Source organism: Hordeum vulgare, chromosome 7H (genome assembly GCF_904849725.1).
Source record: "Hordeum vulgare subsp. vulgare chromosome 7H, MorexV3_pseudomolecules_assembly, whole genome shotgun sequence".
NCBI lineage: Eukaryota > Viridiplantae > Streptophyta > Magnoliopsida > Poales > Poaceae > Hordeum > Hordeum vulgare.
The window spans coordinates 616,117,584-616,129,266 of NC_058524.1; the positions used below are offsets into that span (position 1 = coordinate 616,117,584).

Genomic DNA, 11,683 nt, shown 5'->3' on the forward strand with positions numbered 1-11,683 from the left:
TGATCAAACACAGACAAGTAATGGAAAACATGAACCATACTCTGTCCATGTAGGCAAGTTCTATCATGAACTTTCCACTCAAACGTTATCATTGACCCACTTCCAAAGTGGCAATACTTATATTGCATTTCCTTTAATCTTTTCAATGAAATTTAATTTCAATGAAACCTTACACTATGTCAACAATATTTCCAACTAACAATACGTTGTTCACACAGAGTATAAAAAATATTCTTTAGCGCTCCCATTGACTTTCTCAAGCCTCTTCACCATCCTTGATGATGTCAAACACTTTGATGATTTCATGTAGGTGAAGATCCCAACTCATTAATGCATTATTTTAGTTCCATGAATGGATAACTAAAATTTGCATTCCCTTCTAGCATATTCTTGATTGAATATTCTTACTTGCTAAAACAATCCTGATTTTTGGAAAAATTTAAAAATCTCAAAAATTTAAAACTTTTGTTGTTTGCTAAAAAAAAGTCACCAAAAACAAAGAAAACCAAATACGAAACAAATAATATACATATTCCAGTGTAATTGGAATTATTAATCCAAATATGCGTCTACTCCATAAGGCCTAAATCTTACTCAAAATAAATATTATTTATCGAAAATAATTATTTTCTCTTTAATAAACCTTATTACAATGACATGCGCACGTTGAATTAGTAGTAAAGATCATGTTGCGGTCGGAGTGAATCCCGGTTAATTCTCACACCATTGCATACTAGACATGAGGTGTCACTGATTATCATTTTAAAAACTATTCACTATTAGTTGTTATCATTTATTATCATAAAGTATTTTAGGAAAAAGGTCTTTTAAGAACAATCGAGTGTGTAATGCATTTTTCTATTTATTATTACCTAATTACAGTTACAATGCTGATGAGCAGTTTTCTTATTACCATATCGACTTTATTCTTTTGAAACAAAATATTGAATCACTTATAATTTTTCTTCTATGCCCTTTCCATGTTGTATTTATTTTCTTCGCTTCACCATACCGTGTAGCATAGTGGCCTGTTAGATTAACTAGGGTCTATCCAATCATAATTTGGATACATGGAAATTATAAAAATATAGTTTTATATTAAAATTTTATACTTTGAACTTATATTTTTAGCAAGCTATGGTCTTAGCGAGTATTATTTTCTGTTAGATATTTGACATATAGTTAATCACATGGAACTGTTTTTTAAATATTAGTTAGAAATCATTTTCTATGCAATTGTAATATTTTTTGATGAAAAATACACTTACATTGTGTAATTTAAACATATTGTGTAACATTATTTCCTTCATAAATTATTTGCAATTGGATAAACTATAAATTATACATATTTATAGTAGAATATTTATGGGAGAAATATCTAAATCATATGGTCTGAAAATATCTCAGTAGTGTTTTAGTATATTAGCAGGAAACTATTTTTGTAAATATCGAGAGTATAGATCAAAATTCATGAGTATAAGTAGACTTTCTGGTAAGATTCTTCATTGGTTCTTCCAAGATCAAATGTGTCTTTCCAATTATAGTGTGTTCAATATAAGTACACAGATGTATATGCTACATACTTTCTATTAACATATCATTTTTAATAGTAACCATCGACTAATTGAAGTTTGTAATGCATTTGACAAATTCTGCATAAACCTGATTTGATTATTTGATATGTTCCCATGCAGTGCGCTAACATAATCTTCCACAAACAAGTTCTCCTAGTAGTTCCTGGAATAAAATTCCATCGTCAGAATTAACCATGGAAATCTGGTTAATTTTTTTTATTACAAATCTGTAGGACTTCTATTGGAGCAGAACAGAAGCCTATAATCCTACCGCCATTAATTAGACTGATTTATTTCTCCATATGTGGTACAAGCTATTAATCCATGTTGGCTTGATCCTAAAAATTGAGTCATTTTCATATTTAGACATCTTCTACTCAATTCATAAAAATACGATGAATACTAATACACATTAATAGTAGGTCCCTCCTTATATCAGATCCCGGGAAGGTCCCTAACCGTTTGTAACTATTGAAGGGACTTTTTCCCCCAATGGTTTCTAACCGTTTGATCAAATTATTTCTAGATTGTTTACCTTTTGAAGCTTGCCATCTCTCAATCATTGCAATGGCTTTTTACTTCGATTTAGGGAGGGAGGGAGGGAGGGAGGGAGAGAGAGAGGGAGAGAGAGAGAGAGATCTATTATCTCATCAATCTCTTCTATGTGTGCTTCTATGTATGAAGGGAACCATTTTGATCTAGATTTTGGAGTAATCTGTTGATCCCCTTCTTCTTTCTTCCTCTGATAATACTCCATGACATTTGTTATTGTGATGAGATTAAGGAGTGAAGAACTTGAAAAAAAAATATGTTCTTGTCGTTGCTTTTGTTGAACCGATTTGAGTTCTTTAGGGTAGCTCAAGGAAGTGAAGGTTTCGAGTATTTGTTACTCTTGTGCTTTTGAAACCTTACGGTTGAAGTTGTTTCTGACCTCAATCATTACGCTGTAATAAAGGGTTTGAGCAAGTTTGTTAGCCTCTAATTAAGTTACTCCCTCCGTTCACTTTTGTAAGGCACACTTCTACCAAGAAGTGTGCCTTACAAAAGTGGACGGAGGGACTATGTTTTTGGTGATCATCCTCAAGTATGTCCTCAATTTGTAAGACATGTTTGTTTGTGTAGGAATTCGAATGTCAGTCATCACTATGCATCAAAGGTCCAAATCATTTCAAAGTCATTCTGACGTTAAAGAATCCCGTTCAGTTTGCTAGTAGCCTGGATCCGAACACCCCAACTGCAAAACGAGTACACCGCGCGCCACGGCTGCGGACCCGAGATGAAAACCAGGTCCTCGTCGCCGGCATCGGTCGCCGGACACGTCGACGTGACACGCCCGCCGCTTCAGAATCACACATTCCAAGCCCTCCGAACACGAACGACTGACACGCGGTCACATCACCGGACGCCCCGTCCTCCTCCTATATATAAACAGAACACAAAATTCACACCGCAGCCTCACTCCACCGGTCAGTCCCCTAGCTATCCTCCCCTGCTTCGCTTTCCGATTAGCTAGTGAGTGATTCCTCGGTGCCACTCCCAGTTCCGAATTTCCATCTAAAAAAAGTGTGCAGTGTTCTCAGGTTGGGACTTTAGTTCCCATTCCGTATCCATAAGCACATGATCTGGTTTTTCATATGTCGGCACAAAACCATTGATGACCCAAATGAGTTGGCAACCTCACCTGACAAACTAGCTTCTCTGAGTTCCAAACTGTAAACAACAACGTTCAACAAAAAGGGCCAACGTGTGGCCTGGGGCATGGTGATGTTTTCCTTTGTTGACTGTAGCACAAATAACCCACCCCTGCGCCCCACCACAAATAAGCTTTCATCCTTGGCAAGATTCAGCAGAATACTTCAGTTTTCTGCTTGGTACCCTTTTTATTTACTGTGAGTAAGCAACACAAGATTCATTCGGATAGAGCTTAACATGCTTCGTAATTAACCCTCAGCATTCTTCATCTCTGCTGTTTTGCCCTTCTTGTGCACATTTACACACCTATGCATGGTTGTGTTTTGTTTGTGGGTCCAGTTCTGTACTAGTATACATATGCAACAGAAAATGGAGCTTCATCCCATTCAAAACTATAAAATGTAACATTCACTATAGAATTGGTTGGACCATCAATGGTGATGATCCCTGTGTGCATTTGAAGGTGCTGTATGCAGTCCAGGCAAAGGAGCCTTGGATTTCGTTGGTCGAATTTGGTTCACTCACTCACAATAGTACATTTCAGATTTGGAGTTTGAATTGGCGAGACTTGTCCAATCCAAACCACCGCCCACGCCGATAAAGGCAGGCATCTCATCTGGCGTAGCATAACATAAGTGATAAGGGAGGTGATCGCACGTGCGATTCTCAAAAGGAAATGCTACTCTGCTTGCCGGTACGTTAACTAAACCAGGAGACCAATGAGCTCAATAACTTGTAGCAGCTCCTTATTCGTCATCATTAAGACAACAGCTCAAGTTTCCTGGTCTGGATTGGACTGCTTAGCGTGATCTGAATGCATCTTAACCAGGAGACCGATGAGCTGCTCTTCTAGGTCGTCTTCCTTGCTCCGCCTGCTCACGGTTGTCTTCCCGCTGCTTGTGACCATGACAACTACGTCCTTGTAGTTCGCTAGCTCGTTCGCCACCACCACATTCATACCATACTTTCTCAAAGCCGCCTCTGCCTTCTGTATAAGGATGTCTGGATCCGTCTCGAGCTGCAGTTTTGCAGGCATTGCGGACAATCAGAATCAGTACGCTGGATCTAGACCATAGGCTGGAAATACTTGCTGTAAGTACTGAGTTTACAAGTGTACATCAGTATTTACAAGTGTGGGAAAAAGACAGAACGAATAACCTAACCTTGAAGGATACACAAAAAGCAGAAGGAGCCCAATGGTTTCTGAGGATGAAAAGCATCTTAGGAACTTGATTGAGCTGCATGTTTAAAGGGCCACCTGCTGACTGGATTTTATGTTTAGCCTGCGATAACGATTGTGTCAGGGATGAATAACAACTGAGACTTTGTAATGGTGCCAAACTATTATGTATGTTAGCGGAAGCTCCACGGACAAGTTCTCTGACAGCTATCAACAAATATTAACCTCCAGATACTAGTGCAACGCCACAAGTATGTGTACCATAATGCTTGCAAGGCTGCAGCTACTTGTGCGTATCACTTATGTCACTCCCCTCCTGCAAATGCAAACCTCGGGAGGGAGGAGCATTTCAAGATTTATCTGTCGTCCTGTAAGCCTAACATGATGCTGGACGATGGACAGTAATCTATTAAAGAAGTATCAGGCAACATGGCAACATAAGAGGAAAATGAACACTAAGTATCGAAGCAGTTTGAACATTTTCCTCACATATGTTTTTCTATCAACGTTCCAGAGCCATGACTTGGCTTCAAGATCTTATGGGTTTCAACTCTAGCCTACCCCAACTTGTTTGGGACTGAAAGGCTTGGTTGTTGTTGTTGTTGTTGTATGTTTTTCTATCAACAAACTGATTTTCGTGGACCAAGTGACTTATTAAACCTTGCTACACCCTCTACACAACGAACAAAGCAAATTTATAAACCACGTACACTGATGATGGCAATCTAGAATCCTATCATCATGATCATCCGCTAGGCACTAACTGATTGGTTTGTTTAAATATAATCGTTTTGTTGATAAACCATGCTCAAAGGGCCACCTGCTGATTCAATTTTGTGTTTAGCCTGCGATAACGATTGTGTCAGAAGGAATAAGAAATGGTGCCAAACCATTATGTATCTTAGCAGGCGTTTCACAGACCAGTGCTCTGAGTGCTATCGACAAATATTAACCTCCAGACACTAGTGCAATATCACAAGTATGTGTGCCATAATGCTTGCAAGGCTGCAACAAGTTGTGCATGTCACTTCTGTCACTCCCCTCCGCCTGCAAATGCGAATCTTGGGAGGGAGGGGGGATTTCAAGAATTTTGTGTTTTCAGGTAACCCTAACATGATGCACACTAATATATTGAAGTATCAGGCAACACCGCAGCATAAGAGGACAATAAACATTAAGCATCAAGGCAGTTTGAACATTTTTTTCGCATAAATTTTTCTTTCAACAAACTGATTTTCGTCGGGCCAAGTGACTTGTTAAACCTTGCTATGCCCTCTACACAACAACAAAGCAAATATATAAACCAAGTACACTGCCGCTATGGCGCTATGCACTAACGGATTGGTTTGTTTAAATATAAATAGTGAGCATACAAAAAGTAAATGAAGATAGATCCTACCATACTCTCCCATGGAACATAGAAGTCAGACACTGCAGCAGCAAAATAAAACATTCCATGGCGCTCCAAGCAATTCATAGCAGTGGATACAAGCTGCAGTAACTGTTTGCAATACAAACAGAAACAGTTATTGCATCAGTATCTCATTCACAGGGTGAATGCATCATGAAGCTGTAGCTAAGCTTTTACTGGATAAATAAATAAATTACTAATTGCCACAAGTATTACATTCTATTTCAAAGACTGAGTGCTAAAAAATACTCCCTCTGTCCCAAAATTCTTGTCTTAGATTTTTCTAGATACGAATGTATCTAGTCACATTTTAGTATTTTGTTACATCCATTTTTAGACAAACCTACGACAAGAATTTTCGGACGGAGGGAGTATATTATATCCTACTCCCTCCATTCACAAATATAAGATGATTTGGATATTTCAATATGGGCTACATAGGGACTGAAATGAGTGAACAAACAGACTAAAACGTGTCTATTATGCATCCGATTCAGAAAAATGTTAGAACATCTTATATTTGTGACCAGAGGGAGTAGTTCTCTTCCAACATTATCCTCAGTATAACCCGGTAAGCCACTGAACCAAAGCTATGATGAATTCGTGAGAAACCACAAATGACAATATACTATCTCTGATCCAACATACTACAAAAATGCTTTATGCACGGTATTTAAAGATGTGATGGTAGGAAATAGGCGTGCAATACCTGAAGGTACTCAAAAATCGTAGTGAAAGGAAGTTTCAGAAGTAGACCTTCGTCAATTGCCTGTAATCAAAGAGTACAAGCCAGTGATCATGGTATCATGTCATCAATCTGACTGGCAGCCGATGCATCACCATTGAATTCGGCATAAATAAATAGGGGTGTTTGTAAATCATCAATATACCTTGCGATAACTGCTAATCGCTGTCTTGACCACTGCTGTGTGAGACTCTGGGACTGAGACAAACAAGTAGCTCAAATGAGCACATAAGTTCCAAAGCAGGATAGAGAGTCATTTACTTAAACTACTGCAAAGCGCTCAGGTGAGACGGTTTGAAGACCGGATAAATAAATGAGAAAGAAGAATACAGGAAGCAAAGAACATGAAACAGCATGGTTTTGTGACCAGAGTGAGAACTGCAATTCTGGTACAGTTTGCATGACATGGATAACTCAGGACCGCAATCACCAGACCTTGGATCTCTGATCCTTCGCCGAGCTCGAAAAGGTCGAGAAACGAGTCCTCCGGAAGAAACCTGCAGTAAGGCTGCTTGCTCCCGCTGCAAAGAGGGGCAGAGTGAGTCTCAACTCTCGAATCGCCGTTGGCACGCACGACTGAATAAAAAATTGGTGCTCGTTGAAGCTAACTAGGCTAGAAGCGTCTGAATGAAAAAAATTGGTTGACTGGTTGAGGTAGCCTCGTTGAGCGAGAAAGACTCACCGGCGATGGACGAAGACGACGGCGTAACCGGCCTTGAGGAAATACCTGCGTTGCATCGTCAGTCAGTCCGTAGTCTGAAGAAGCAGAAACGCGGCTGAGAGGGGAAGCGGCTGCCGCCGGCAGTGGTACGTACTCGGTGGACGCGGCCCCGCGCTGGCCGGAGCTGAAGTTGTCGATGTAGCGCACGCAGCGCTGCTCCAGGGGCACCGTGGTGCCGCCGGAGGTGACGCAGACCACCCCGGCCACCGCCGGGGGGCTTCCACCTCCTCCTCCTCCCCCGGTGCCTGCAGCGCGCGCGCACGCAAAAGGAACTGTCTTTCAGCCCCGTCGAGGCGAACCTAAAACTGGGGGGTTGGTTCCAAGAGGCCGGGAGGGAGGCGGGGGGCGACTTGCCGGCGTGGTGGCGGGCGACGAAGGCGGCGAGGCTGGCGGCGACGGCGTCGCGGCCGCGGAGGGGCGGGGCCGCGCGGAAGAAGCCCGCCGCCTCGTCGTCGGAGCTCCGGTGCGCCTCGCTGGTCGGTGGATCCATGGCTGGCGGCTGCCGCGCTGGTGGGGATGGAGGAGAGTGACACCAGTGACGCGGCGCGAATCTCAGAGAGGATGGATGGAAAAGAAAAGGAAAAAGAAAAAGGAAAAACGATGGAGAGGGGAAAAAAAAGGAACCGGATTTTTTGTTCGGGGAATTGAACCCGACGTGAATCGAACACGCAACCTTCTGATCTGGAGTCAGACGCGCTACCATTGCGCCACGGATCCGGTGATGCCCTCACATAACAATACGTGTTAAAATAGGTTGTACTGCGCCGAACTTTTATTGGTTCCAACTCTCCGCATATGAGCACCTCCGAAAGGCTAAACCGATATATCATCTTGAGATGTTACAAAGTTACCATATTCGTCGGGAACATCTCCTTCCGTTTACTCGAAAATCTTGAAATAAATGTAAACATCCGAATTAAAACCCTCGTGGGTTAGGAATACCACTGTCATCTTAACCATTCAATCAGAGGTTGGTTCGCGTTACTTGTTTACAACCGACAACACCATTCTAAAACAACATTCATGGGCAAACCCGCACACTCTCGGTGATTTGAGCTTTTCGGTCGTTGGATCGAGCTGCTTGATGTAATCTCGACCGTTGGATGAAGATGTTGGGAGATATGGTCTGTCGGACCGCTATCCCATGAACAGTTGAAATACACCCGACTTAGCCCACTCTCTCTCTCTCTCTCTCTCTCTCACACACACACACTTCGCTATTTTCGTTCGCTCGTCGCTGGTGTGTGTGGTCTTCTATTGGTGGCCTCCTATGTCATTGGTTGTGGCTGGGGCGCGTCCCGTGCAACCCGTCGGCGCTCTCGAGAGGTAAAAGATCTCATGCCATCACCGAAATTCCCGTCCCGCCGAGGTTGGTTTTTCACGTGTTGACCTGTGGTGTGTTGGTTCCTTGTTGGCCCGTGCTTCAACGAGGTGGGGCTGGGTGGACATGGGTCACATCGTGTCGGCCTCTCTCCCTTTCTCTCCTCACTTCACTCTCCTCACTTCACTCTCCTCTAACCCTAGCTCCTCTATGCTGCTGCCACCCGTCTGATTGCATCGACGAGCTCGGTGAGCACGAGGACCTCCTACACTGTTGTCGATGCCGTCCTCACCTCTTCCCAGTCCTCACTTAGTTCGGTCGCTTGTTCTCTCGATCTGGATGTCGTCATTTCCGTGATTTGCACGCCGTCATTGGTCAGGTGTCTTTCCTCTTGCTCTAGATGATGTGCGATGCATGTCTTCGTTCATCGTCTCGTAGCTGGACCTTGGCAGCCGCTGCTCCTCAGCAATCAGTAGGAGGTACAGCCGCCGCCTCCACTTCTTGGAAGCGAAGCAGGCTAGCAACGAGGAGGCTCACCACCAACACGTCATCGACGGCCAACTAGGGCAGCCTTGATGGTGATATACGACCATGCGCCCTGGCCGCTGATACGTCTCGAACGTATCAATAATGTATGAACTATTCATGCCATGTTTGCCTATGTTTACAATACATTTATACGGTTTTACTGCACTTTATATGATTTATTTAGAACTAACCCGGACAGACGTTGTTTTCAACAGAACTACCGTGGTGTTGTTTTTTGTGCATAAATAGAAGTTCTTGAAAATTGGACGAAACTTTTCGACGTTTTTTTGGAAGAAAGGAGAAATACTGGAGCAAAGAACCACCAGAGGGGGGTTGGTGCCCACTAGACACCACGACGCGCCAGCCCCCCCCCCTCGTGTGGGCTGCTGTCTAGTGGGCACCTCGTGGCCCATCTTGACGTGATTCCAAAGCCCAAAAATCCTATAAATATAGAAACCTATAGAAATAACCCTATACGAGAAGTTACGCCATCGCAAGCCTCTGTAGCAACGAAAAACCAATTTGGAGACATTCCAGTACCCTGTCGGAGAGGGGAAATCATCTCCGGTGGCCATCTACGTCATCCCGACAAAGGCCATGACGACGAGGGAGTAGTCCACCCTCGGGGTTGAGGGTTTGTACCAGTAGCTATGTGTTTAATCTCTCTCTCGTGTTATTGAGATGTCATGATCTTGATATATATATATATATCACGGCCCTTGTTAATAGAGTTGGATCATATGGTGTTTGTCCCATGCTATTATTGTGACGAATTGAATCTTTCACTTTAAGATCTCATTATGATTGGATTGAATATTCAGGTTTGAGAGCACATAATATATGTCTTGCATGCGGATACACGTAGTGACATTGGGGTATTCAAGTGATTCACTTGATATATGTGTTGGGGAACGTTGCATGAAAAACAAAATTTTCCTACGCACATACAAGATCTATCCATGGTGATGAGCATCTACGAGGGGAGAGATTGGATACACATACCCTTGTAGATCGCTAAACGGAAGCATATATAACGTGGTTGATGTAGTCGAACATCTTCGCGATCCAAATCGCAGTCCATCCCGCGATCCCATCACGAATCGTCTCGCGATCCCATCCCGATCTAGTGTCGAACGGACGACACCTCCGCGTTCAGCACACGTACAACTTGATGACAATATCCACCTTCTTGATCCAGCAAGACGGGTCGGAGAGGTAGCTGAGTTCTTCGACAGCACAACGGTGTGGTGGAGATGGTGATGGAACTGATCCGGCAGAGCTTCGTTGTGCACTGCCAAAACTAATTAATCTAATTAACCTAATTAACATAACTAACCTAATAGTACCTAATTAACAATAGCTAAACTAATTAACAATTAACTAACTAACCTAATTAACAATACCTAACTAACTAACTAACCTAAACGAAAAAAGGGAAGAGGGGACTCACCGGGGGGGCTGGCAACAGGGACGACGCAGGGAGGCCGGGGTCATTGCAGCTGAGGTGGCGGTCGGGTGGCGGGGGGTAGGGGCGCTGGGGGAGGTGTGGGCAGGGGCGCAGGGGCATCGGGCGGCAGGGGGCAGGGGCGGCGGTGGCGACAGGGCAACGGGGGGCACAGGCGCAGGAGACGTCGGTGCGATGGGCGGGCAGTGGCGCAGGGAGGCCCCTGCGGCGGTGGCGGCGGTGCGACGGGGGGTAGGGGCGGTGGGGCGGGGCAACGCTTGGGGGCTGGGGGCGAGAGAGAGAGAGATAGAGAGGCGGGGTGGGGTGGCACCGGCCGTTATGGGGCCATCCCCTTTGACGTGTGCTAGGAGACACCAAAGAGGTGGCGGCAGATGGCGAAGAGGGTGTGAGGGGTGGCGTCGGCCGTTATGGGTCCATCCACTTTGCCGTCTACTAGAAGACGGCAAAGTGAGGGGCGCATGGGCTCTTTGTCGTCTGCGTGTAGCTTCTTTGCCGTCTACTGGCAGACGACAAAGAATTGGCTGGTGGCAAACCCTGTCTTTGCCATCAGCCTCCTCTTTGTCGTCTGTTTGCCCGCGACTGATGGCAAAGAGGCTCTTTGCCATCAGCCAGTAGATGGCAAAGAATTGGCTGATGCCAAATTCCCTGATTCCAGTAGTGATGAGGATCCAAATCAGCCTCTTATGAAGCAACACATAAACTGTGGTTTAAGCTTCTATCACTCTCGCAACCCATCATCTACTTGTTACTTCACAATGACTTCCCTTAGGCCCATAACATGGTGAAGTGTCATGTAGTCGATGTTCACATGACACCACTAAAGGAAGTAACAACATACATATCATCAAAATATCGAACGAATACCAACTTTATATGATTACTTATAACAAGACTTCTCTCATGTCTTCAGGAACAATAGTAACTACTCACACCTCATCAACATGTTCAATAGCAGAGGTATGATAATAATGATTAAGGATCTGAACATAATGTCTTCCACCAAGTAATCCAACTAGCATCAACTATACAATGTAATTAACACAACT

The 11,683-nt window shown here is 43.8% G+C and overlaps 1 protein-coding gene and 1 non-coding gene across 3 annotated transcripts; both read right to left on the reverse strand.

Annotated features, from left to right (window-relative positions):
* Window positions 1-3,737: 3,737 nt before the first annotated feature.
* LOC123408949 (phosphopantothenate--cysteine ligase 2-like) lies at window positions 3,738-7,870 on the reverse strand. Of its 2 annotated transcripts, XM_045101973.1 has the most exons (9): window positions 7,678-7,870; window positions 7,418-7,568; window positions 7,285-7,329; window positions 7,038-7,123; window positions 6,748-6,800; window positions 6,567-6,626; window positions 5,846-5,947; window positions 4,430-4,549; window positions 3,738-4,284 (listed from the first exon to the last, which is right to left on the reverse strand). In XM_045101973.1, the coding sequence occupies exons 1-9, from the start codon at window positions 7,811-7,813 to the stop codon at window positions 4,039-4,041; spliced, it is 999 nt and encodes a 332-aa protein (XP_044957908.1). In that variant the 5' UTR covers window positions 7,814-7,870; the 3' UTR covers window positions 3,738-4,038. The 2 variants fall into 2 exon arrangements, with proteins under 2 accessions (XP_044957908.1, XP_044957909.1); XM_045101974.1 differs by lacking the exon at window positions 5,846-5,947 and having other exon boundaries at window positions 7,678-7,858.
* A 98-nt stretch (window positions 7,871-7,968) lies between these two features.
* Window positions 7,969-8,040, reverse strand: TRNAW-CCA. Its single transcript has one exon. It is a non-coding gene; the product is annotated as a tRNA-Trp (tRNA).
* Window positions 8,041-11,683: the final 3,643 nt, after the last annotated feature.

Excerpts from the sequence above, each read along its gene's own strand:
- LOC123408949 (XM_045101973.1), bottom strand. The coding sequence starts at position 7,813 with ATGGATCCACCGACCAGCGAGGCGCACCGGAGCTCCGACGACGAGGCG. Across the intron at positions 6,627-6,747 it reads CGATTAGCAGTTATCGCAAG|GCAATTGACGAAGGTCTACT; the intron begins GTATATTGATGA and ends CTTTGATTACAG. Across the intron at positions 4,550-5,845 it reads ATGTTCCATGGGAGAGTATG|GCTAAACATAAAATCCAGTC; the intron begins GTAGGATCTATC and ends TCGTTATCGCAG.